The sequence below is a fragment of the Daphnia pulex genome, chromosome 8, assembly GCF_021134715.1.
Source record: "Daphnia pulex isolate KAP4 chromosome 8, ASM2113471v1".
Taxonomy (NCBI): domain Eukaryota; kingdom Metazoa; phylum Arthropoda; class Branchiopoda; order Diplostraca; family Daphniidae; genus Daphnia; species Daphnia pulex.
In genome coordinates this window covers 5,490,763-5,518,201 of record NC_060024.1, presented here as the reverse complement: position 1 = coordinate 5,518,201, position 27,439 = coordinate 5,490,763, and the positions used below count along the sequence as shown (strand labels likewise).

Genomic DNA, 27,439 nt, shown 5'->3' with positions numbered 1-27,439 from the left:
TGATGTAACGTAAATAACTAATTTGGTTGAATTCGTCTTCAATGTTCACATATTTGCTCGTTAAAAATTAAATTTCTCGATTGTATTAGTTTATTTGAATTTATCCTCCGAATGTCCAACAGCAAAGTACCCTGTAGTTGCTGTTGTAGTTGCTGTTTTTAATATGGTGAATTTTTTAAATGGGTTTGATTAATCTTTGAACATGGTGTCGTCAGTATTTAAACGCAGCCTACACACTACACAGAAGAGTAATGTCAGGCGCCCGTCTTATCAGCAGACAGCGGTTATCTCCTGCATCGTGTTTCTTTGTTTGTTGTGGGCAAATAGGAGTTGGGAAAAAAAGATGTTTGTATTTGTTGATTTAATTCATGTTTCGTCCTACGTGTCAAGCGCAAAGTCCTTTCACAGAGGGGAAAGTATAGGGCGTCCAGGCGATCTGGCCTATAGGTACGGAATAGGCCTACTTCAATTTCTCAGGTAGTTGAAATATATATTATCTTGGTCATTGGACCTTTTCAAAGCTATCACGAAAGTATTGCTTAAGATTTAAGATTCAATTGCTGGTCAGCCAAAAGGCGTACGCAGTTGCGTTCAAAGTTTGTTTACTGGGCGTTGCGAACGTTTCGATTAAGTTATGAGAAAACTGATCTGATCTGATCAAGTTTCAACCGCAATTCTAAAAGTGTCAATCATTATTACAGTAACGCCATCTATTTGTTTCACTTGTTTTATTTTTTCACCAGTTCCCGGCTGCACCGTTTTTATTCGCGGTTTTGACCTCGACTGCAAGAATCAGAGCGGCGTGGCGCTGCGCCGCCCTGGTCCAGCTAAAATAAGAACGACTTCTCGCCATTTCCTAACGTGGCTACACCGGACCTGTCCTGGAGAGCAACCACGTCTCGCAGCAGCTGCTGTAGCATATCACGAGTGAATCAAAAACCCTGGTCAGCTATAGGTGACCATTCAAGGCCGTCCCCTTTATTATTTCTGGGCTGGCTTCCATTCCGACGGAGCGAGCGGTGGAGCGGGCGCGGTGGCCGAGTCCTTTTCCCACCACTTCAATCACCACAACCCGTCGCTGTAGGCCGTCAAGGAGCTGAAGCGGCCTCGGGTGGCCGTCGAAGAAAACAAGTGCCTCCTACCTCCAACTACACGTGATACGCCTACAGGTATAACATTATCCAAGTTCAATTTCCTTTTTGGCTCGTGGTTTTTCCAATGTTTTTGTGTGGAGTTCGTTTATTGGGGTTCGTTTTTGTTTTAATTATTATTATGATTGTTTTCAGTTTTAATTGCTCTTTTATTCGATTTTATTTGTCTCAAGAGCAGGTTGAGAGGGGCCCAGCATTTGGTTTCCTGGCGAAGTGCCTAGTGACAGGATTCCTGGTGTCGGGCGACGGGAGGGACCGGATCGTCTGGATTTCACGTTTGACTTTCATCCGCCAGTTGACGGGGCACAACGCGCCGCTGGCGGCCATCGTCATCAACGACCTGACGGGCGACATCGCCAGCCCCTGCTCCGGCACTTTGCTCCACCTCTGGTCCATCAACAGTGACTCTCTGCTGGCCAGCGTACACACCCTTGGTCGGCCAGATCGGCCGCTCGCAGCAGGCAGTTGACGAGTGAGTCGAGAGGAGACTTTCTCTGGAATTTCTTTTTAGATTGTTTGAAATTGTTGCCCAGGTTCCCAACGAGGAAAGACCGGTACAAGTGACAACGGAAAAACTGGCCGAGGCTCCTAAACTCGTCAAGGAATCGGAAGGAGATTCCCTCGACGAAGCTGAGCTACTCTGCAGAGAGAGGCGCGGTCCGTCAGCAGTCTGCCCATCAACTGCCAACACCAAGCAAGCATGTGTATGTGACAGCAGTAAACTATTCCAGTTATCTTTTCAAAATCAAATTCTTAATACATTTTTCTTACAAGTGGAGTTGACAGACCAGTTACTTGGGATCGAGGACTTTTCTTTTGATGGGAATAACCCTTAATTGCATTCTTCAAATAAAGAATAAAGACTGATCCTTATAGGCTTAAGTGAATTAATGTTTGGGGGTCGATCAACTTTGAAAGAGAAAGGCAACAAGTGTCGATTGGCGCAATAACATTTCTTTTTAGTAATTTGATCTTGATGTGATTTTTGAGAAAAAAGAGGAAAATTGCAGACTGACATGTTTATATTAAGCGTAATGTTTGTTGATAGTTGGCGTCTTTTGGTGCGGGTAAGAATTCAGTCGTTGGAACGTTTCAAATGTTTCAAAAGTTGACGAGGCTGTTGCCCTGAAACCGATAACGAAATGATAAATTACGTCACATGGACCCCGTGAAGTCGTTAATTTTATCGTCTGCGTGTTGCCTAGCCCATGCAAGTGTGTAACGACGTAAGCCGCTGCTGTTCAGCTCAAACAAACCCCGTCATATCATATGAGTTGACGTTGTAGCGATATTAATATTATCATTTCAAAATTGTATTTTTATTGTTTATTTCTTCCAGATTTTTAAAAATTTCGTCTTTGCCGCTTGATTTCGCTTTGGTATTTAATTCGGTTTGGCAACATGACAGCATTGCCAACATAGCCTGTGGCCCCTATGGCTCCTCCTTCTTCCTCCTTCCTCCCAAAAAAAAATGTCGGCAGTCAGTCAGCACTCAGCAGCATACGGTCAGCAGTCAAAGCCTTTGCGTTAGTCATGGAGCATTGGAAGATAATTCTTGTTGAGTTAAGTTGTTTATCGAGACGAAGGCTATGAATATTGAATGCTTCACCAGCTTCAATCAGCTATTATTGTGTTTTGAATGATATATGGTAAATGGTCACGCCTATTGCACTCCGGAGTCCGGAGCGCTCTAGTGTCAAAAGTGGCTATTGCACTCCGGAGTCCGGAGTCCTCTAGCGTCAAAAGTGGCTATTGCACTCCGGAAAGGAAATATGGCGACGAATGGCAAATAACGACTGATTCTGTGTTTTGACTGGTTTTGAATTCATTAAAAATTCAATTAAGGGTAAGAAATAAATTTGCAATATATTTATAACAATCAAATATATTTGAATTTCATTAATAAACACAAATAGCCATTAGCCAGTATAAAAGATGGGACTTAGTTAGTATTGTTAACTTAGCTAGAGTCGGAGAGTCCACCATTGAATCAGTACCTTAGATTCAAATTGCAAATAAACAGGAATAAAGTAGAATTTATAAACATATCAATTCAGGGTGATGTTTCTTGATAAACATTTCAACTTCTTGCTCTATTCTTCTCGGCGTTTGAACCCAAAGCAACCCATCATCAAAGGACAAGGCGCTTCCATATTCCGCTCTTAAAGGATCTTTGATTGACGCCGCCATATGTGCCAATTCGTTCCCCTCTTAAATCAATTACTTTTTCATTGTCAGTTCATTCATGTGATGACAAAGCACCGAGTGAAACTGAACACGAAAATACCAAGTATTTTTTCGCACTCACAATTCAGTTAAAATGTCTTTTGATATTCTCACTATAATAAAGGAAACTCAGAGTTGCCGCGAGCGATTGATTGATCGAGAGCGATTGAGCGATCGCTCGTTTTTTTGCGAGCGAGAGCGAGCGATTGATCGCACCAATTTATCGAGAGCGAGATCAAGAGCGAATGGTGTTGAGCAATATCGATCGTTACTTCAGCGCCATCTAGCGGTCGCAATTATAAGTTCTGTAAAAACTTCAGCGCCATCTAGCGGTCGCAATTAAAAGATCTGTAAAAACGTTGAACGGTTGCCTTTTTCCGTTGTAAGAAGTGGTCTGCCATTGAAGACGCCACGAGAACATTTAGAAAATTGCTACACTTTTCTCTTTAATTGACAGTTTTTCTAGCAAACGAACTATTATGAGATGGATCCCACGCCTTCCACATCAAAAGATGACCCTGTTATTGATTTGTAAGTTATTTTATTGCCATATCTATGATACCAAGTTTCACTTTCGTTTCTTTTTTGAATTATCTCCATTACTAATTTACTAGAACTGAAACTGAAAGTCAAGATAAAAACTCAAACTCTTCAGGGAAGTCAGGAACGAAAAGGAAATATGTTGTCACCGTCCCAGAAAAATTCTTTTCGAAGGTTAGCAGTGGAGAGAGATCCAATGTGTACAAATGCATAATGGGTTGTGTGAATAAGACCATTAATGTAAACCACACAAGTCTTTATAATGCTCGCAGACATATTGAGGTGGGTCTGTTGTACTTCATTGGTGCTTTGTAAAATTTAATCTGTTTTTTACACGCTGCTAATTTTAACTCATAATATTGATTTTACAGACTTTCCACAAACCAAGATTAGTCGAGTTCAATTCTTCATTTGGAGACCAAAGACTTCAGGACAAGACACATAATGAAGTTAAGAATGATCAGGCTCCGATTGACAAACATTTGGTCAGTACAAAAGATCCTCCAACCTCAAAGCAAATTTTAACTCAAGACGAGCTAGATGACAGAATAATGGTAATAATCATGGTTCAAAATTAGTCTCTAAGAGTAAGAAGTAAACTAATTAGTATTTATTTCCTTAGAAATTTATTGTAAAGGACATGAACGCTTTAAGAGTTGTTGAAAAGGAAGGTTTTTTGGGGCTCATGCAGGGCGTTGTCGGAAAGTTAAAGGTTAAGAAAAGGACTTTCTTTACTGAAAAACTGAAGAAAGAGTATTCTAACTCAAAAACTGCTCTGTGTTTGGCCCTTGAAAAGGCAACTCATATCTGTACTACGGCCGACATGTGGACAGCGCATAAAAGAAGCTACTTAGGAATGACAGCCCACTGGAAAGGAGAAGATTTGAAGAGAAGCAGTGCTTGCCTAGCAGTCCGTCGAGTGAAAGGCCGACATACTTTCGATGTAATTGCGAGTACAATCAACGAAATCCACAAAGAATTCAAGATTCAAGGGAAGGTAAATGTTATGATAACTGACAGTGGGTCAAACTTCCTGAAGGCTTTTAAAATATTTGGAGAGAATGAATTGACTGAAGAGCCAGAAAATTTGCAATATGAAGAAGACGAAGATTACGAGGAGGACGCAGATGGCGTTGTCTATTTGGATTTAGATAACATTTTCCAAGAACATTATGGACAAACATTATTGGCACAAGAAGAAATAGTTGAAAACGAAAATGAGGATTCTGACACGGAGATTACTGACGAACCGCAAGAACAGATTAAATTGCCTTACCACGTTAAGTGCCCATGTCACTTATTGAACCTTATAGCAACAACTGATATTTCTAAAATAACGAATTCATCCTTTAAGAAATTGAAAAAAAAAGTGGATCGAAAACTCCAAAAAATTTGGAACAAGCAATCTCGAAGTTCCTTGGCTAGTGATTTCATCAAAGAGAAATTGGGATTGCTTTTCATTTTACACAATCAAACGAGGTGGAATTCATTTTATGACGCCCTGAACTGTGTTCAAAAATTTTCTAAGACGAAAACTAAGGAGCTGGACGAAACATTCCGCCACTTTGCAGTCAATCCCTTAACACAATCGGAAAAAGAATTTATAGCGGAATACGTACGCATAATGGAGCCATTTACCGAAGCACTTGATGTTCTACAGAATGAAGAAAACATGAGTATTGGATGTGTTATACCCACCATAAAGCTACTCATAGAAAAAATGGAAGAATTCCGGACTGATTCTACAATAATTCATTGTGGGCCTCTTGTTCTCCTTGGATTGAAGACAAGATTTGAACGCTTACTGACCGAGCATCATTTAATCATTGCCTCAATTAGTGACCCAATGTTTAAAATGATATGGGTAGATGATATTCTCCAAGCTGAGTATACTTCATTACTAAAAGGAGCAGTCCGACGTTTCAAGGATAGTCAGCCACAGTAAGTCCAATATGTGATTCAGACATTCAGTAATCAGTACACCTTAATTTTTTTTACATAACTCTTCCACTGTTTTACATAGCCTAAACGTAATCGTAACATTGAACTAAGTTAAGGTTTTTTTTTCAGGTCGTGTTCGTCTACAGTTGACATCCCAAATTCACCGAAAAAGAAGCGTTTCCTTGAATCCTTGACGGATTAAATCGGCGTGCGTCAACGGAAGTCGATGAGGTGGAGAAATATTTGACAGATGAGGCAATTGACATCGATGCATTAGATCGCTTTCCCAACATTAAGATGGTTTACAGGTACGACACTGGGAAGTTCGAGAATTGTAAAATCTAACGCAATATTATATTATTAATCACGAAAAAAATTATTATATTATAGAGAGTACAACAGTGGCATCCCTTCTTCTGCAGCATGTGAAAGATTGTTCAGCACAGCAGGTCTTATATTCACTTCAAAAAGATGCAATCTTTCTGATACAAATTTTGAAATGTTAGTATTTCTCAAGTTGAATGAGTCGTGTTGTCGTGAGTGGGCCTATAAGGGGCTGTCCATATATTACGTAACGCAATTTTTCACCTTTTTGGACCCCCCCTCCCCCCTTGTCACGGATCGTAACAAAAAAACAGACACCCCCCGTTCTAATTACGTAACAAAAAACAAAACCCCCCAAGTGCATTTAAAAATACAAAATACAAAATTTTCTTGATTAAAGCCATGTATTTGATGTTACATGGTACAAACTCTTAGATAGGCTCAATAAAGAAGATGAAGGCGATAGCGGAGTAGGCTATCAAACTGAAACGAACGAAAAAACTTAATTTTCTTCCTCCCAGACACCCGTGAAATGCTCTTCCATAGTAATAACTGGCATTGGGTTGTCATCTCCGTCTTCTTCTTGGGGCAGAATGATACCAGTGACATCGAGCTCGTCTTCGTCAACCCATTCTACGTGTTCTCCATTCTCTTCATGCATAGCAATCACTGCCATTAGTTCTCGTTGCCTACGAGCTGCAACTCTCACAGGCCGAGTTCTAACTGGCACACTTACAGGGGAATTGTATTTCCTGTGTTTATTCGTGGGAAACAAAAAACTAAACAGACGAACCATTTTAGTTACATTTTAGCGTGGGAAATCGATATTTTTGCCACTGTTTTAACTTTTTTTAATTGAAAAAAATTTTCGGCCTTGCTACGTAACGTTTTCAAAACTCCCCCCCTCCCCCCCTGTAACATTTCGTAACACTTTTTGCAACCCCCTCCCCCCCCTCATCGCGTTACGTAATATATGGACAGCCCCTAATCCATCAAAAACGAGCACTAGAAGTAACAGGAAATAACTGTGTAACAAGATTTGTATTTGTTTTGATGGACAGTGGAGTCATTCCAGAAATACAATGTTTTGGTGAGCGATTTGAGCGATTTCGATCAGCGATTGATCACTTCATAAACGTCGAGCGATTGGAGCGAATTGACCATAAATTTCAAGTGATCAAGAGCGAGAGCGTTGATCACCAAATGGTGAGCGAACGGCAACTCTGGGAAACTGCATGTTAACTTAGTTATGTATTGTTTTGTTTCAAGATATGAAAGACTTGTCTAGCTGTTAGTTTATTGGAATAAGGGACACGGACATTGCATGGTTTATAGCGTGAAATCAGCTGAATCACACGTTACGTGTCAATCAGCAGAAATAGTGAGTTGCTGGTCAATGCGTTTCAAGGTCACAAACAACCCCTCGAACTCGAAGCCCCGTTCTGAGAACTCCGGCTCGACCTTCAGGCAAGTAAGGGGGCGACAGAGGGTGACTCACTATGGCGTGTGTTTATAGCGTGTTTAACAACCTAAATTTATACTTTGAATAGAATGATCTCTGTGTAATATAGCTGAATCACACGTTACGTGTGAATCAATCAGCAGAAATAGTGAGTTGCTGGTCAATGCGTTTAAAGGTCACAAAGAACCCCTCGAAGCCCCGTTCTGAGAATTCCGGCTCGACCTTCAGGCAAGTAAGGGGGTGTCTGAGGGTGACTCACTATGTCGTGTGTTTATAGCGTGTTTAACAACCTGTCTAAATCCTTACTTTGAATATAATGATCTCTGTGTAATATAAACTGCAATGAAATACCTGATTTCCAATCCTTTTGGTGATATTGATATCGAGGCTTATGAAGAATTTTGCGTGCGTAGGAATTGTGGTAACACCTTAGCAAATAGAGCAAGAAGTTTAAATTGTTAACAAGAAATATCACCCTGAATTGATATGTTTTATAAATTCTCCTTTATTCCTGTTGCGAGACACTTAACTATATTTACAATTTGAATTTTAAGGTACTGATTCAATGTTGGACATAGTACTCTAGCTAAGTTAACAATAACTAAATATAAATTCCATCTTACTACTATCATTATCCGACTATTTGTATTTATTAGTGAAATTCAAATATATTTGGTTGTTATTTATTTTGAATTCAAATAAAAACCATTCAAATTTCAAAACACAGAAACAGAATGCCATTCGCCGCCAAATGAAAGTACTACATGTTTCCTTTCCGGAGTGCAATAGCCACTTTTGACGCTAGAGGACTCCGGACTCCGGAGTGCAATAGCCACTTTTGACACTAGAGCGCTCCGGACTCCGGAGTGCAATAGATTTTACCATGGTAAATTACATTAATCTCAACTAATTTTTACAGAATGTGTGGGTCCTAGACTAGGTCAATCCATTTCACCATGTGCAGCAGTGCAGTTAAATAGTAGCTGATATGTGACATCTTTCTGCAATGATGATAGTTCATTCTGTTCAGCACAATGTTGTGTGGTGATTCAATATTAGTCATGAAGGACTCTGTTTTAAGTTACGCAATTCAGATAAGTTGGTCGGTGATTATTGTATTATTAATTATAATGTCTTTTTCATGATGTTTGGATAGTGATTCAAAATTACTCATTGGTTCAGCACGATGACTGGATTATAACAGTAGTGCTACATTCCAGATGGGATTCAACTCGAGGGATTACAGTTGTGAATTATGGTCCAAGGCTATCCTGCTGGTATGTTCTTTTTACAACTTTGGTCGGCCAGTTAAGAATTCATGATTATTAGATTATGATCAAGGGATAGACATTACTTTTCATCTTGTTTATTACCATCTCAACATTGAGGAAACATGCCGTCTCTTGACATCAAGAGGGCTGCCATCTCTTATTGTAAAGAGGGTAGATTGATATAACATATTACCTTTGATCGCAGTCCACTAGCACAGAATACAGAGACACTTGTAAGATAATAATCTAGGTGGGATGCTGAACGAACAAAGTGTTCACCATAAGAAAGAGAAGACACACACACGTAATAGAACGTCAGAAAGACGATGACAACGATTGAGAGTCGTTGTGCATAATCGAGGATAGTCCCCCTAGCGGAGGATTGTTAACTTAACACTCCCCCTCAATCTGAGCGTGTTGATCTAGGTGTTTAATTTTGAAAGAATTGAGAAGTGTTAGACGTAAGGAGAATAATAAGAAAGAAAAAATACGAAAATTTGAATTTTGTTTTTAGCTTCGAGGCAAGCTGCAGACACCGATGCGTTCCCTGTTCAGTCGAAGTGCTTCTACCTTCAAGGGCTTCGTGAGGAAGTCGGCCAATTCGTCTGCGGATGAGACGGACAGAAGACGGATGTTCTTTTGTTTGAACTCCTTGCGAATGTAGTGGTACTTCAACTCGATGTGCTTCGTCCTTGCGTGGAAGACCGGATTGTGAACCATCATGATGGCGCTTTTGTTGTCGCAAAGAAGAGGCGTAGGCTCCTGTTGTTTAAATCCGATCTCCTCCAACAGATTTCTTTGCCACGCGATTTCTTTGCTGGCGTGTCCGGCTGCGTAGTATTCTGCTTCGGCGGTTGAAAGTGCGATCGGCTTCTGAAGATGACAGGTCCAAGAGATCGCGCCTTCATTCAAAATGAATATTAGACCGGAGGTGGATCGCCGGGTGTCCTCGCAACCTGCGAAATCAGAATCGGAGTAGCCGACAAGATGATTTGTGATGCCTGTCCCTCCGTAGCAGATCCCAAAGTCGATTGTGCCTGCCAGATAGGCCAAGATCCACTTGATTGCCTCCCAGTGAGGTACTCCGGGGTCGATACTTTGCCGGGAGCAAGCGTTGACGGCGAACAAGGCGTCGGGGCGTGTCATCTTTGCTACGTACATGAGGCCGCCGACTGCGGCGCGGTAAGGTGTCGTTGTGAGCGGAGGTTTACCACTGTTCTGTGGGCGGTCTCTGGCGCTGAGGCGAGAGCAGGGATCAGCTGGTACGTTACGGGGATGACAGTCTGTCATCCTGAATTTCTCCAGCAGTGAACGGACGTAGGTGCCTTGAGAGATGTAGAGTTTCCTCTCTTCGCGGTTCCTTGTGATCTCGAGGCCGATGAAGATGTCGGCTGGTCTCGAGGTCATCTCAAGGTACTGCTCCAGGTGCTGGATGATGGCTGTTGCCTTTTCTAGCGTCTTTGTTGCCAGGATGCCGTCGTCGACCCAAATCCCGAACAGAGTGATGTCGTTCGGGTCCTTTCCAATGTGATAGTAGAGACACGGGTCGTAGTTGGAACGGATCAGTTCGTACTTGACAATATAGCCGTCGAAGGTCTCGTTGAAGTTGTACGCTGACTGAATCAGTCCGTAGATTGGATGATTGAGCCGACCGACTTTTCCTGGTTTAGTGAACCCTTCTGGCAACTCGATGTACAGTTCTTCGGTCAGAGATCCGCAGAGAAAGGCGGTCTTGACGTCAAGTTGTGTGAGTTCCAAGTCGTGGACGGCAGCAATGGAGAGCAGCACTCGAAGAGAGTCGACCTTCAGGGTCGGGGCGTACGTTTCGGATGACGTGTAGTCGACATCGGGCTCCTGCGTGTAGCCTTTCGCCACGAAACGAGCCTTGTAGATTGGTGGGCTTCCTTTGAAGCCCGGCTTCAGCTTGTAGGTCCACCTGGTTTTGATCACTGAACGGTCTTTCGGCCGATCGACTTCCGTGTAGGTCTCGGTCGTTTGCAGTGAATTGTATTCTTTCAGTGTGGCACCCATTCATTCCTTTGCTTGTTTAGAGGCCACGGCGTCTTGATATTGATCCGGTACTTCATTCTCCGTCGATCGGGCTGTCGCGTACTTGGTGCCGTCGGCTGCCTTCATGCTCTTGATGACTTTTGGCGTCTTGATTCTCAACGAGCGACGGGGATCTGGAACCGCAGGCGCGTCTATTAGGTTTTCTTCTTCTAAGGCCGTGCGCGTCCGTACCAGTCTTCCTTTCTTTGTTGGAGGTGGAAAAGAGGGAGACTCAGGCTGACTGCTTAAAGGAAAGATGAGCGGAGAGGTAGGCACCGTGTCGTCTCGAGGATCTTCAGGCGGTTGGAAAATTGTAGTTACTTGTTCGTCGGTGTTGGGATGAACCTGTGGGAAGACTTGAGTGTCTTTCTGTAAGTCGACGGAGGGGAGACGTGGAGCGTAGACGTGATGAGCCGGTGAAGCGTCGCAGCTCGTGTTAACTTTTCCGGTAGACGGATCGTAGAATCTCTCTCCTTTCTGAGTGTCGGAGTTGCCGACGAAGTAGACCAGATTTCCAACGGGCTCGAGTTTGCCTGTACGAATTGCCTTGGGAATCAAAACGTAGAACTCCCTTCCGAAGGCCCTGAGCGTCGAAAGATTTGGCTTCTTTTTGAACCATGCTTCGTACGGTGTCACATCTGGGCAAGTGGTGGAGATAGATCGGTTCAAAATGTAGATCTTGTGATTTGTTGCTTCGGCCCAGAGCGAGAGAGGAAGAGACTTGTTGGAGTGCAACAAGGCGCGAGTCCCTTCGAAGAGCGTCCTGTTGTCTCTTTCGGCTGAGCCATTTTGTTGAGGCGAATGGCGAACGGAGGTCTCGTGCCTGATGCCCTTCTTTTTCAGTCGCTGTTCAAAGTCGTTCGACTCGTACTCCTTGCCGCCGTCGGTCCGCACGCACTCGACCAGTTGTCCTGTCTGAGTGTGAAGTAGACGAATGAAATCCAAAATTGCACCCGCGACTTGATCCTTCGTCTTGAGATAGTATGCGACGCGGAAATCACTGAAGTCGTCTCTCACGGTGCAGCAGTAGAGGGCACCTCCGAGGCTCTTCACTTGAGCTGGACCCCAGACGTCGGAGAAAATCAGTTGACCAATGCGGGAGGACCTATCTGAGGTGCTGCTGTAGAAGGGAGTGCGCTTTGCCTTGGCCGCTGCGCACTCGTGACAGTGTTCTATAGGAGGTTGGGTTCCTGCTGGCAGAGTGAAACCGTCGACTGCGCCGCTCTTGGACATCTTGATCATCATTGGTGTTATAAAGACAAGTGTGTGTCTAAGACTGCTTGTATTGGGCTCTGCATCGAGGGGATATGCCCACTCTAGGTGGCACGCCATCTAGCGCTAGATTCTACAACATCTCCCCCTTGCACACTGATTACACACAAATAAACGACAAGAACTAACACGCCGAACAAGAGAACAAACACAATGAAATGAACAATGAGAACACACGACATGAGATGAACAATGGGACGAAAACCAGAAAATGAACACAATGAAACGAACAATGAGACAAGAACACGACATGACATGAACAATGAGACGAGACACAGGAAGAGAGAAAAATTGAGAATTAGACGACGAATTCCATGAGTGAACGTAGAGCAAAACGGCCAAACGTGTCACTAGCAAAGCAGCCAGGACAACGGACACGGAATCAAATACAGACAATTAAGACGGTTTGAGGTAAGGGCGACCAGAGCGAGTCGAGCCCGGACGATGAGGCGCGACGGCCAGCGGACTTGACACAGCCAGGGGGGGCTGGACAGAGGGCCGCTGGACGGCAGCACGCTGGTCGGTTGAGACGGACGCCGTACGTGGCCTAGCAGGGGATGCCGGGCCGGGCGCCGGGTTGACAACTACTGGCGGAGGCTGTGGTGCCGTTGACGGTTGACCCAGGGCTACCGGAAGCGGCTGGGCAACTGGAACATTCACAGCGCGGGCAGGCGGACCAGGCGGAGACCAAGACAGGGCCGGCAGTAGATGATTAGCAGGGGCGGGGCGATAACCGCGAACAGCTGACGGGACTACAGCAGCACCACCACTCTGTTGACCCACGGCCAATCCTGCCGACGGCGAGTTGTCAAGATTTATATCGCGGCGCGTCCGACGAAAGGCTCGCCCATCCGCCAACCGAACGACATATGAGTCCGGTTCGCTGCAAACAGCTTCGACGGCACCTGGTAACCACAATCCAGAGACGAACGCCCGGACACGTTGACCGATAATGAGCGCCGACCCACGAACATCCGGACGACCGCCGTGAGTAAAACAAGCCGTAGCCTGACGACGCTGGAGCTGGCCGTGAACGAACTTGGCAGATACAAATTGTGGAGCCAGACGATCCTGCAGAAACGGCAAGCTGCCACGAAGGTGGCGTCCCTGCAATAACACTGCCGGAGACGGCAATTCCGACGATATTGGAGTTGACCGAATGGCCGCCAAGGCCTCCCACAGAGATCGGCCATCCGTAAACATTTTTAGGAGCGTCTTTTTTACTGTCTGTATGTGGCGCTCCACCAGACCATTGGACTGTGCGTAGGTTGGGCTGGACGTCACTGACCGAACGGCACGGCCCTCGCAGAACTCTCGAAATTCGGCGCAATCGAACTGAGAGCCATTGTCGGACATGACAATTTCCGGAACGCCAAAGTCACTAAATATGCGTTCCATTTCGGCGACGACGGACGACGATGATAAACTGCGCAACGGAACGCATGCCGGCCACTTGCTATATGCGTCAACAATCAGGAGGTAGTTGACGCCACCATGTAGAAAAATGTCAGCCGACACCCACTGAAATGCATGAACCGGCAACGGCACTGGACGAAGAGGCTGCGCTGGGTTTCGATGGCGATGCGTTTGGCAGGTCGAACAGCTGGCCACCATGTTGCGAATTTGCTCGTCACACCCGGGCCAATAAACGGCTGACTTGGCCCGTAAGATGCACTTCACCTCTCCAAAATGGCCGTCGTGTATTCCGGCCAACACTTCCTGCCGAAGCGAAATCGGAACCACCAACCGGCTGCCATTGAGTAGCAGACCATCAGCTTCAGACAAGTGGTGGCGTACTGGCCAGAACGGCTTAACGGCCACCGGACACTGGGCCTTGTGATCAGGCCATCCACGCCGAAGGACTTCTTTCAGGAGACGGAGAGTCGGGTCTGCCATTGTTGCTGCAGCAAACTTGACACGAGTTGAATCATGAGGAATTATCAGGTCAAGAACAGCGTGAACCTGCTCCTCGCAGTCTTGAGTGATGTCATCGGTAAAGAGGCGGGGCGACGGAGCCCGACTAAGCGTGTCGGCGATAAACAGCTCCTTGCCCGGCTTGTAGACGAGCTGGAAATCAAATCGCTGGAGTTGAAGACGCATCCGCTGGATTCTCGGGGAACAAGACGCAATGGGCTTCTCCAGGAGGCCAACCAACGGCTTGTGATCGGTTTCAACCACCACCATTTGGCCATAGACGTACTGCCGGAAGCGCATGAGTCCAAACTGGACCGCCAACAGCTCCTTTTCGATCTGAAAGTACCGTTTTTGAGTATCGGTTAACGACGTTGACGAGTACGCGATCGGCTGGTTATTTTGAAGCAACACTGCACCGATGCCGACGGGAGACGCATCAACGGACACAACCAAGGGCAGTGAGTGGTCAAACAGTCGTAGCACTGGAAGAGACGACAATGCACTTTTAAGCTGACCAAGGGCCATCTTCTGGGGCTCTTCCCACACCCACGCTGCGTCTGCTTTGAGTAAGTCACGTAAGGGTCGTGTCAGACCCGCGAGATTTTGGCAGAATTTGTCCAGGTATGTCACCATGCCCAGGAGACGGACGAGATCAGCCGGACAAGTCGGATCAGGCATTTCCACAATCGCCGAAATTTTGAGAGGGTCCGGCTTTAAAATTCCCTGGCCAATAACATGGCCTAGCCACGGGAGCTCCTGGAGGAAGAATTTGCACTTTTTTAACTGAAGCTTCAAGTCATGGAGACGGCAGCGTACAAACACTTGACGAAGGTTGGCGAGTAGTTCCTCTTCCGTTTCACCCGTTACAAGGAAATCATCAAAATAGATGAGGACACCGGGCAGGTCTCCAAACAAGTCGTTCATCGTCTGAAGATAAATTTCAGGGGCTGACTTCAACCCAAACGGCAGCCGGAGGAAGCGATAACGGCCTTTCGGAGTGGCCATTGTGCACAAATAGGACGCTGCATCGGACAAAGGAATCTGATAAAAACCAGACGCAGCATCAAGGCTGCAAAAATATCGAGCCTTACCCAACTTGCTGAACAGCTGCTCAATGGTGGGGACGGCAAAATGTTGACGTTGAATAGCCTTGTTGAGCTCAAACGGGTCCAGACAAATACGGACATCACCGTCCGGCTTTCCCACCACCATCATTCGGCTGACCCACTCAGTTGGCTCTTGCACGGGGGTGAGGATTTTGTCGTTGACCATTTCGTCCAATTTCTTGAAAACGCGATCCTCCAGCCGGAACGGAAGTCGACTGGCTGCACACACAACAGGATCCACGCGATTAGCACCCGACAGCAGCCTAATGTCGTGTTCGACAGGTAATTTACCTAATCCTTCGAAGACGTCCATAAATTCCACGACGATTGGCGGCAGCGGAGCTTCTACTGGCGACTGAACAGCATCGACTCGCCGAATCAAGTTCAGCTTGTCGCAAGACGGGAGTCCTAGAAGGGGTGGCTGGCCAGGCTCGTCAACTACGACAAAGTCGATGACAAATAAAGCGCCTCTGTGAACCACTTTGGCTGTGTGCAATCCGAGCACGCGTAAGAGGCCATCTTGTGAACGATAACTGCGAACAATGGGCCCAGGGCGAAGACAGCGGCGTGTTTTGGGCAGCCGAGAAAATGACTCATACGGCAGAATGTTGCATGTGGCGCCCGAATCAAGCTTGAAGTTAACTTTAACGCCATCTACTGTCACTTCTTGGCGCCACTCAGATTCACCACCAGATGACGTTATGGCATGAGAGACGTAGTAACTTTCTTCAACCGACCGCGGGAGGGCCATCGCCGTACCGCCACGATCGACATCACCAATCCAGTGCGTCTCCTCCTCCACAGCATGAACTTTGGCCGCGGGGCTTGGTGCTTGACGTGACGACATCTGGCGGGGCTTGGGTGGATTCGGACAGCAACTAGATACATGGCCGACCACGTTGCAATTAAAACACGTAACATTCGTGACCCGACACTGATTTTTTCTATGGGAACGACCGCAATCTTTACACTTGGGATACTGCTGGGCTGAGTGTTGACTAGCGGACGGCTGCTGCTCATGCTGAGCTCTGAATGATGAATCCGGCTTTCTCTCAACCTTCCGGCCACCAGGTCGACTCTGAATGGCGTGAGCGGCTTCTGCTGTCGACGGTGTGTTGATTTGGCTGAGCTGGGCTTTCGATGACTCACATGCACGCACAATTTCACACGCAGTGGCGAGCAGCAAATCTTTTTCGTACAACAGCTTTTCACGGACATAAGGATCAGCCACACCGAGTACTATCTGGTCCCGTAAGACCGAATCAACACCAGTACCATAGCCACATGAGTTCACGAGACCACGAAGATCAATCAACCACGCATCAAAAGTTTCACCAGGGAGTTGATGACGACGCAGGAATTTAAAACGCTCGAAAACTTCACTACGTCGGGGCTCAAAATGGGCAGTGAATTTGTCTAACACCGGCTCAATTTTTCTGGCATCGGTGGCTGGATTGAACACAAAAGTTTCGTAAATTTTGAGGCCCTCACTGCCAAGAAGAGTGATGAGCACGCCCACCATTTGCTCTTCATCCACGTTAAGGCCGCTATTTGTAGCCACCAAGTACCACGAAAACTGTTTACGCCACATACCCCACTGGGCCGCCAAATCACTGGCCCCGAAAGAAAAAGGTTCAGGAGCCCTCAACGAAGACGACATTTCAAGAAAATGGTGCAAGACAAACGGATGCACGAGATAAAGACGGATGCAGTTCAACAACACGGAGGATGCGTACGATAAAGAAGGATGCAGTTCAATACTCACAAACCACGCGGTTACGACTCAACACCGTCGAGTTTTGAGAGCACACTTCTGACACCATGTTATAAAGACAAGTGTGTGTCTAAGACTGCTTGTATTGGGCTCTGCATCGAGGGGATATGCCCACTCTAGGTGGCACGCCATCTAGCGCTAGATTCTACAACAATTGGATAATTCAAATGTGCGAGGCGAAGGTGCCATTCTTCAATAGAATTGTGACTAGAACGGGAGAGAGCTCGGAAAGATTGACATGCTGGTTGAGCGGTCTCGGTCGTCTCCTCCAGACGATAGAGAGTAGCGTCCGAGTTACGTTTTCCGGAGAGAATGGTAACACCGTTCAGGTTGACGTGAACTTTGGTTCCGGAGAAATGGATCGCTGCCCCTTTTGCTGTGATAGCCCCGACTGAAATGAGGTTGATGCCGAGCTCGGGTGCAAAAAGAGAATTGTGGAATGTGATGAGCTGAGTTGATCCATTCACCGACGCGTTAAAGGTGACGTCACCGATTCCTCTTATCTCCACGCGACTGTTGCCGATTCCTTCGATCGACTTCCCTCCTGATGGAATAGGTTTGAAGTTCGAGAATCTGGATTGTTGGTGGAACATGTGTTGAGTTGCGCCCGAGTCCAAGTAGACTTCAGAAGCTTGATGGTTCGAGAGAGAGGATTGAGCGGCGTGGGCGATCATGCTGACACTTGGTTGGCTGGGATCCAAGATGATGGCTCTGTCATCTGTTTCTTGCAAGTATGCGGCATATGCTGCCGGATCATCCTTTAAGAAACGGCATTCCTTCTGCCAGTGGCCGTAGTAGTTGCAATGCCAGCATTTCCCGTCTCTTCTCTTGTTCCCATCGTTGGATGAAGAGAAACGAGAGTCCCGACGTCCGGAACCTCGGTTGCCGCCACGAAATCCACCGCGATTTCCTCTTCCTCTTCCTCCTCTGCCACCCCTCTGTGGATAGGGGCTCGAATTAAATCGAGCTGCTTCTCGATTAAATGGGCCGGCATCGACTCGTGAGGCGTCATGGTGTGAGGAACTTGGAGCTGGATACTGCGATGATGAGTGATGCGAGGGCTGACCGTAAAGAGCTTTGTTGTTGTCCGAATCTTTGTTGTGAACGTTGACATGGCGTCTTTTGTTTCTATCTTCTTCATTGCAGAGTCTCGTCGTGAGATTTGCGAGGGTCCTCTCTGCCATTGCTGTGCTCTCCCACGCAGTGAAGAAGCCGAGAAACTGATCGGGCAGAGTAGTGAGGATACGATTGCTGATGCTCAGCTCGTCTGTTGCACAGCCTGCTTCTGTAAGGTCCTTGGCCAGGAGCTTGATTCCCTCGATGTGGGCTCTGACACCGTGTTCACTGTTGAAAGTGACATTAAGAAACTGCTGTTGAAGAGCCTGTCTTCTCTCAATGGAGTTTTGCTGATACTGATTCTCGATGGAGACCCAGATATCTCTTGCTGTGTCACATGTCAAAAGAGATCTTTGTTGCTCTTCGTGACAGGTGTTGAACAAAAAGTACTTTGCCAAGTTGTCGTCCTTCATCCACTTGTCAATAAGGGCTTTGTTCGTGACCACAGTGCCTTCTTTGACCTCAGCAGGCTTAGCTCTTGATCCATTAACTATGGTTTTGAGATCATGCTCTTGGAGTCGCAGTTGGATGCTATATTTCCAAATGGCAAAGTTCTTTCCGTTGAACCTTTCTGTCTTAATGCCTCCTTCTCTTGTCGAGGGATTTGATTCCATCTTGATATGAGTCGACTTGCGTCTCTGGGCCCATAACCTATTAGATTATGATCAAGGGATAGACATTACTTTTCATCTTGTTTATTACCATCTCAACATTGAGGAAACATGCCGTCTCTTGACATCAAGAGGGCTGCCATCTCTTATTGTAAAGAGGGTAGATTGATATAACATATTACCTTTGATCGCAGTCCACTAGCACAGAATACAGAGACACTTGTAAGATAATAATCTAGGTGGGATGCTGAACGAACAAAGTGTTCACCATAAGAAAGAGAAGACACACACACGTAATAGAACGTCAGAAAGACGATGACAACGATTGAGAGTCGTTGTGCATAATCGAGGATAGTCCCCCTAGCGGAGGATTGTTAACTTAACAATGATAACAAAAGAAATTCTGTTTCCAGGCTGATGATATGGAAGTGAAATCAACTGTTTTGGATGAAATTACGAGTTCCTTATTCATTCAGTGCCCTATAACTAGTGTTTGATGGCCAGTCACCCTGTATGGATGACTATCAACTGTAATATCTGCCAACATCTAAGCTTATCACTTGAGGATTGTATTTTCTTCAAAATGTGAGATTTAATTTGTGGTTGTGCTAAATTTTCTCTCTCGTAGGTTGTTTCCTGATTGACCTATTCATGTCAGCTCTTAACGTTTTGTTTCTCTCCCGTTCGTCACCAACATAATCAGCTGGAAGATTGATTCTCATTCTGTGGTAGTATTTCTTGCAAATGTGATAACTACCATTTACTAGGACTGATGATTTTGAGGATACTATGACAATCGTTTAAAATTGTATTGCTTGTAGCCTACAGTACAGTCTAACATTAACATGTTGTTATTGTCTTGTTTCAGAGAATCCTAGTGTTGGAGCCTGGCGTTGCTGCAGTGCGTGTACATCTGGCGGTAACTGGTTAATCATCGACATTGCGTAAGTTGTGTGTGCCGCAGTGATGATTTGGGCTCTTTCTGTCTTGGCTTAAATGGCGCGGCAATCTCGCGCTGGGGGTAACTCACGGGGTACATTGTTGCTCAATCGAAACCCTCGCTAAGGTCTGAGATTAGCCACCAAACGACACCAAAGTTCATCAAGACTTTCAATTGTACATTTCATTCACTAATAATAACGAAGACAATTCAATCCAGGGAATTTTCTTCCGGCGTCTTCAGCTCACCTCCCGTCCCCTCCGGATTATGGCCACTGCTCCTGCTGTCGGATGATGTCTACGCGGAAATTGATTGTGACACAGCACACCGCAAGTGCCTTTGTTCAGGTCAGTTCCTTAGCTTACCCACTAGTATAAACAATAGGAGTTATTCTGTAACGCTATACACACCAGCGATAGACCACTTAATTGTAGGACAAAACAACATTTGAAAACGCGATTTTTTAGTAGTGCTATTCCCCCTATGAATGAAAGCATTCATCTAGACATATATACATTTTTTTTTGTTCCCACGACGCCTTTTTCTTTTAATCGATTAGCAATTCCGTCTCATCTTTGTCCATGTTTGTTGAACTTTGCGCATTCCAGCGCGTTTCGCCCGCGGTTGTCCAAGCAGTTGACGTCCACCTCTTCGTGATTGAGGAGTAGTTCGTCAATTTCAAGATATCTTTAGCCAGTAATACCGCCATGGAGTAGAGTATAGCCATTGTTTTTGCTGCGTATGATGGGGTCTGCTCCCTTTTCAGCAAGTAGCGAACATTATTCATGTTTTTGGCTCGTAATGCATGATGGAGAGCGGTCGCCCCATTTATACTTCATTAAATCTTCGTTCATGAGTAAAAATCGAAATAGCGCAGATTCCATTATTTCGTGCTCCTCTTCAGGTTTATTTCTTTAGGCACAAAGAGTAGCTTTTACTGGGAGTCGACAACAAAATAGTCACGCAGAAATGGGATCATTTTAATTCATTTCTTCACATTGATGCACAAATGTTTTCAAAACAAGGTAAACGAAGGTTCCAGTACGTGTGCAATGTAGGCCTATCCGTTAGTGTTGAATCAATGAGAAGGACTGATCAGTCCTGAATGAATTTTGTCACTTTTATCACGAAGGGGCTTCCCTCCACCTGGGGAGGATAAGGTAGATCCTACCACATTTCATCACTTGAAATCTCATTTTTCATATCTTGTCCCGACAGCTAATTGCATCCTCTTTTGTCGTTAGCTACTTTTTGGGATTTGAAAATTGTTTGCCCGCTGTTTATTCAAACTTTGAGGATGCGTCTTGTTTTTGTTTGGCGCTAAGGCGTACTCATTTTTGAATGATATGCCATGTTATCAGATCTTGGATCATCATTTCAGTTTGTGGTGGAGGAAGAGAGGAAATGAATTTGATGATGGCCCCGGTCCCAGTCACTCACCACTTGACTTGGCAGCTCTTTCGAATAATTTTTTGGCCGCCCTTTTCGATAATTCCGAACTTGCAGACGTGAATGCCTGTGGATACTTTGCTTTTAGTTGGCAGAGATATTGAGCTTGTTTCGAATGGAAGATGGGCGATAGGTTCTGATACTCTCCCTTGTTGTTGATTTTTTTTGACGGGACTTGTTTTTCTCAAGATCTTCCACAAATTGATAAAAGACGCCATAGGTGGCACAGTATTTCAAGGGCTGCTGCAGTCGCGCCAAATTTAATTCGTCTATGATTTTTAGAGAGACACTGTTGGGGCAGTGGTGGCCATGCCATGATGTCATACCGTAGTGATGGAACGTCTTGGCTGCAGTCACTTTCAAGTTGCGTCGGCTGCTGTGAATCAAACTTGATCGGCGATGACGAGACTGGTGACTGTCGGCGTGCTATTTTCTTGGGGATTGCAATAAGACATGAAAACTACTCACTATATTTCTCCTGAGACCAGATAAGGTTATAGCTGTAGTTTGCATTCCTATGCTGGGACAACACGATTCCGAGTCCTTTTCAGACGAAGAGAAGTTGTCACTGTCGTGTTATGGACAGTGGGTCGTTTCATTGGGTCGTGCAAGTTGCTTTGGCCACAGTCTTTTTCCAATAAGGTCATCTGCCTTTTTTTTTAAATCCAACGCCCAGAGACGAAATACGCGACGTTCAAGGCATCCGAGGTTTATCCGCTTACAGCTATTTGCTTTTCGTTCGTTTTTCGTTTTCACTCTGAAAAAGTCATTTCTAGTGAAGATGGCGTTTCTCCTTGATTTTTCTTTGAAGCTTTCCATTAATTTTTGATTTACGACTTTGATTTCTTTGGCCCTGTCTTCATTATTCTTGTGCAATTCTCGTCATCGCCGTTGGGCATTTCCCCTCTCTCCTTCGTGAATACAAGTATAGTGCCGCGCCGGACAACGTGAAAAACACGCATACGCTCCAAGCACACAGCACAGGGCTGAACGAGTTTCTTTTTGTTTCTTTCGAGCACCAGACTATAGTCTCCATGTCTAGTGGTCGGCGGTGGTCGCATCACCCACGAAAAAGTAGGAAATCAGAGGAAGAAGAAGAATTTGAAAAAAAAAAAATGCCAATGAAACCTATCAGCAATTGCAAAAGCTTTCTTCTTATTGTTTCTGACACGCATCACTCTTATTCCGGCCCAACCAACAGTATAGATAAGACCCAGACGTCTTGTCATACACGTCTCTTTTTCCGTTTCTTAGAAGGATGCGGATGTATGCCATTCTCGTAGTTTTTGTTGTTCTCCTTTTCCCTATTCGTTCGTTTGTCTGTCGGCTCTCGATACTGCGCATCTCATTTCGGCAGCTTTCCTAAACAATTCCTCATTTTCAGCAGATTCCAAATGAAGCCAAACGAGCTGCTTGCACGTATATTTGATTGGCATCCACATGGACAATATCAAAACAGTAGTATCTTATCAAAGCGCGTAGTTCTGTTAGCCTGAATGATCTCGAGATAAATAACACTATAAAATAGAGTTCTATTTCTTCTTCATCCATTTGATTTCAAGTGCACCTGCACCAAACCGAAATTCTGGAAAGTCAGTTTGTAGTTTGTTTGTTTTTTTTACCACAAGAGAAAAGTCTGATTCAACAACTCCAACAACTCATTTTTTAGCTTTCAAAAAACAAAGTTAACCATTTAAAGATGCGGACGTGTTATTGAAATAGTCTACTGCTTTTATTTTGATCAAGTCCTTAAATGCCTTGTGTTTTCAGCGAGACGAATCTCGTTTGGATTTCAAGGAGGTCTTCGAGGTGTTTCTCTTTGTTGCGCCAGATTTAAAAAAAATACAACCAGCTGATTCTGGTTTCATTTCTGTCCTTTCTGGGCATGGAAATAAATCACTGTCCGTCGGGGGGAGATTGTTGTTGCTAAAATTGCCATTCAATGTCAGTGAATCTTTTAGCGTCAGCTCATGAAATCCTTTATCATAAATCATCCTTTAAAATAAAAAATAGATCGTAAAATTCGTGATGGTTAGATACGAATAAAAAAATCTTTGTTGAACCTCAACGAAATGTCATCCCTAACCTACCCTTACGGAAAAATCTCATCAAACTATATGAGAAATCATATGTTTATTAATGACATCAATGATTTTTTAATAATTTTTGATGATCTCATATATTTCTCATTAAATTGATGAGAATTTTCACCCTCATATTTATCATTAAAAGTGTTTAAAATATTTTTGTCTCATTTTATATGAGATATAACCCAATCCGTAGTAAGAAATCAGAAAGAAATCATATAAATTTCATGATTTTACCACAGACTTTTCGCATGAGAAATATGCAAGAAACTGGTGATAAATAACCATAAATATCATGATATTTTCTTGAAATAAATCAGTAATATATCATGTATTCTCAGTTTTTAATCATTAATTTCTATTGGTATTTTGTAATGAGATACTTGTATAAAATCATGTGGAAATCAATAAAATGTCATGATTTTCCCGCAGTTTTTTCGCATAAAAGATCTGCAAAAAATCAGTGATTATTAAGCAGGAATATCATGATATTTTCTTAAAATCAATAAGTAATTTGTCATAAATTCTGAGTTTTTAATCATTAATTTCTATTGGTATTTTGTAATGAGATACTTGTATAAATTCATGTGAAAATCAATAAAATCTCATGATTTTTCCACAGTTTTTTCGCATGAAAAATCTGCAAAAAAACAGTGATTATTAAGCGGGAATATCATGATATATTCTTATAATAAATCAATATTTTATCATATATTCTGAGTTATCAATCATTAATTTCTATTGATGTTTTGTGTTGAGATACTTGTATAAAATCATGTGAAAATCAATTTTACCTATGACATTATAAGATTTTTTTGGTTTTCTTTTATACAGTTTTTTGGCTTAAAAATAACGAAATTTATTATTAAATGTCTATCAGAAATCAGGTTGATTTAGGTGTGAGATCATGATATTTAATTATAATTATTTTGCATATTATCATTTATTAAGAGCTTTTTATCAATCATTTCTCTAATGCTTTATAGTGAGATTTTTCATTAAAATCATGTGAAAATCAGTTCCCACTAAGGAATCAAAAGATTTTTTTGTATTATTTTTACCCAATTTTGGGCTTTAAAATCTTCAAATTCATAACAAAAAGTCAGTAATAATCAGCTACAATTCAACAGATCAGATGTGAAATTATAACTATTTAATCGTCAATATTTTCTTATGTTTTGTAATGATGTGTGAAAAATCAAGGGAAAATTTCTACATATATGACATCAAAATATTTTCTTGTATTCTTTTAATAATACAATCCTAAAAATATCAGTTAAAATCAGCAAATAAATATATAGGCCTACCTGGAATGAAATATTCTGACTTTAAATTCTTTTTGAACTTTTACATTTTTTATTTTATACCTTTCGTAAATATATGGTAGCTATCTAATTCTCACAAAAATTACGCGATGTTTTTATAATCACAAGATAGGCTGGGATAACTATTTTTTTTAACGCGCTAAGTAAATTTGAGTGAAAGTTCTATTTTACTCTGGTGTGTTTTTTTGTGTGTGAATTATTCTAAGTCCCGAAATCTGGCTTTTATCTAACTAAACTAACCAATTGATAATATGGTATGTCAAAACGCATCATAGAAATTTTTACTAAGTTTTTTCACGCGCTAAGTAAATTTGAGTGCAATTTCTATTTGACTCTGGTATGTGTTTTTTGTGTAAATTATTCTAAGTCCCATAACCCTGTTGTTATATCACTAAACTAACCAATTTATTAATTTCTCCGTTAAAAAGCTTCAACCATAACATCAATTAGTGGTGTAGTGGTTAGCAGATTGGCAAGCCACCCTGGAAGTCGAGGTTCGATTCCTGGTCAGGGCAATTCTTTTTTCAATTTATATAATTAAAATCTCATTTAAAAGCGCTCAAATTCTCATTCAAATTTTAGTGAGAAAATCATTAACATTTTTGGGGAAAAAGAGAAATTAAGCGAGATTACAGTGAACCCTCAGTCAGAAATCATTATATTTACGTGACTAATAATTTATATTTAGATGAGAAATAACATAATTCTCACTTTGTTCACATGAAATTAATGATTAACGGCTGATTTTAAACTTGAAAATGTCCCAAATTCTCATCAAAAGTCATCAAATAAATGATATTTTGCTGTTAATCTCACCAAAATATCACGACAAAATGAATGAGTATTAAGTTTATTCTCATGTATTTCTTTATGAGTTTTAATGAGATTTTTCCGTAAGGGCTAACCTAAATTTAGAAAGAAACTTTAAGGAAATGAGTTCGACGAATCAGCTCGACGGAAAGCTGACAATGATTAGCCGTTTAGCAACCTTGTACTCGACCATGCACCTGATCTGCTTATTTGACACTCAAATTTACGATTGATTTTGTAATATTAGTAGAAAATTCTAAGCGACAAGAAATCTGGCGAGTAAGATTTATCGGCAACAACAACCGTCGGCGATTAAATTTTATTAGCCACATCCATTTCCCCAAAAAAGTGGAATGAAAAAACCACGAATCTCAACCGACCCAAAAAGAACTGCATAGTCTGAGTTAGATAAATGTCGCCTAAATATTTCAAAATTTTGGTAGGGCAGATTCCTTTTTGGGGGAGTTGTCGTAGTTGGAGGGTTCAATAAGAGTCAACCTGCTGGTAAAAGATCACTGTTTGTGTGTCGATTGTTTTTTCTTACTTAATGTTGGCGATTCTTGTTACGACGTCGGCTGATGAAATTCTCTCGTCAGGCTCGTGTTTCAGCATGTCCATGATGATAGCTCGCATGGGATGTTGCTGCTCTTCTATGGCTGCAATGATGACATGTTATCGTTATCTGTCATATTGAAATGTGATTTAAGAAATATTACCTTTCAGATTGACTGGCGTATTATTGATAATGTTGTCTTTGATAATATTGGATTTAAAGCCGTACGGGTGACTTCCTTTCAAAAGATAATAGCCGAAAATGAGACCTGCGGAAAAGACGTCGCTCGTGACGGTTCCTTCTGAACGGAGGGGCGTCGTCAGATCCAAATTGTTTTTTATCTGCCATATTTCAGGGGCAAACCAATCATCGGGCTTTTAGTCGCGGTCTGTCGTCGAGATACTTTCCCTCTCGTTGCGTGGTTTACTGAGTCTGAAATCGGCCCATTTCATCGAGATTTTTCCTCCAGTCGGATGAACAGAAATTAAAACATTTTTGGGGTTTGAAATCCCAGTAGATGAATCTCTTTTCGTGAATGTGCGCCAATCCCTGGGCCAACTGGAAGCAAACTTCTTTTTCTGGCGGCATTTTCTCGCCATAGTTTTTCTGGGCATCGTCATCGTGGAATAGTTGATATAGAGATGCCTGGCACAGTTCCAGCGCATAAATTCTGATTAGATAGAAACAGAAATATTGATTTTTTTTTTTTCCTCTCGCAAATTTTATTCACCTGAAATCATCAGCGTTTTCAACGTGATAAAGTTTGACGACATTTGGATGGTCAAGTTTTTGCAGAGCCTCTGCCCCTTTGTTGTTTTCAACGTTTGGGAATTGAATTCGCTTGACGGCCACCGTTTTGCCCTTCCACGTCCCTTCGAAAACGGTCCCGTAAATCCCCTCTCCAATAAACTTGCACCTTGCACCATGTTCTCGACTCTCGCTCACGGCTGTCGAGACTTGACTGCTTGACTCGCCAACTGATGGAAAGGCAAGTTACCGACCATCGCAATCCGGCCACGCCCCTCCTCCCCAAAACCGGGCTCGGTCGAATCTCCCTGCGAATCATCAGCTGATTCACTGATAGATTCTTTTTTTTGTGTGGTGTTCTTTAGCTTGAACGGATTGACGCAGCAATCCATCAATACAACAGGGTTTGCTCGTGAGGTTGCCTGCGTGTTTATTAACTTGTCTATTAGCTCACTGCCCGGTTTCATTTCTCTTTAACAATTTTTACGCGCGTGTTTTCGTGTTCGTTTTTAGGAGCCCGAAGAAAGATTGAAGACACTTTCTTTGCTATTTGGCTTTTTCTCTTTTTGTGTTAACTCGCGTTTCATTGAAACTCAGGAAATACGTCATTGATCGAAGGCAATAATGACTTGCCATGACACGAGGATAATGTGTTGCTTTTTAGCCATTTTGGTGGAAGGTTTCATACCTATTCCCTATATAATTGGACTGATTTTCTTTTCCACGTTCGTGAAAGGACGCAACTAATTGCGTTCTGGTTGTCTTTCGTTC

The 27,439-nt window shown here is 43.4% G+C and overlaps 1 protein-coding gene and 2 long non-coding RNA genes across 3 annotated transcripts; 1 reads left to right on the top strand and 2 right to left on the bottom strand.

The window, feature by feature from the left end:
* The first annotated feature begins 577 nt into the window (after window positions 1-577).
* On the top strand, window positions 578-1,929 carry LOC124199398. Its single transcript, XR_006876830.1, has 3 exons — window positions 578-1,169; window positions 1,330-1,623; window positions 1,685-1,929. It is a non-coding gene; the product is annotated as an uncharacterized LOC124199398 (long non-coding RNA).
* Window positions 1,930-12,632: 10,703 nt separating this feature from the next.
* LOC124200569 (uncharacterized protein K02A2.6-like) lies at window positions 12,633-17,173 on the bottom strand. Its single transcript, XM_046596836.1, has 3 exons — window positions 15,242-17,173; window positions 14,967-15,172; window positions 12,633-14,906 (listed from the first exon to the last, which is right to left on the bottom strand). Exons 1-3 carry the CDS (start codon window positions 16,914-16,916, stop codon window positions 12,633-12,635), a joined length of 4,155 nt encoding a protein of 1,384 aa, XP_046452792.1. The 5' UTR covers window positions 16,917-17,173.
* Window positions 17,174-24,813: 7,640 nt separating this feature from the next.
* On the bottom strand, window positions 24,814-26,889 carry LOC124199397. The gene is made up of 3 exons (XR_006876829.1): window positions 26,652-26,889; window positions 26,085-26,591; window positions 24,814-26,024 (listed from the first exon to the last, which is right to left on the bottom strand). It is a non-coding gene; the product is annotated as an uncharacterized LOC124199397 (long non-coding RNA).
* Between the last annotated feature and the right edge of the window lie 550 nt (window positions 26,890-27,439).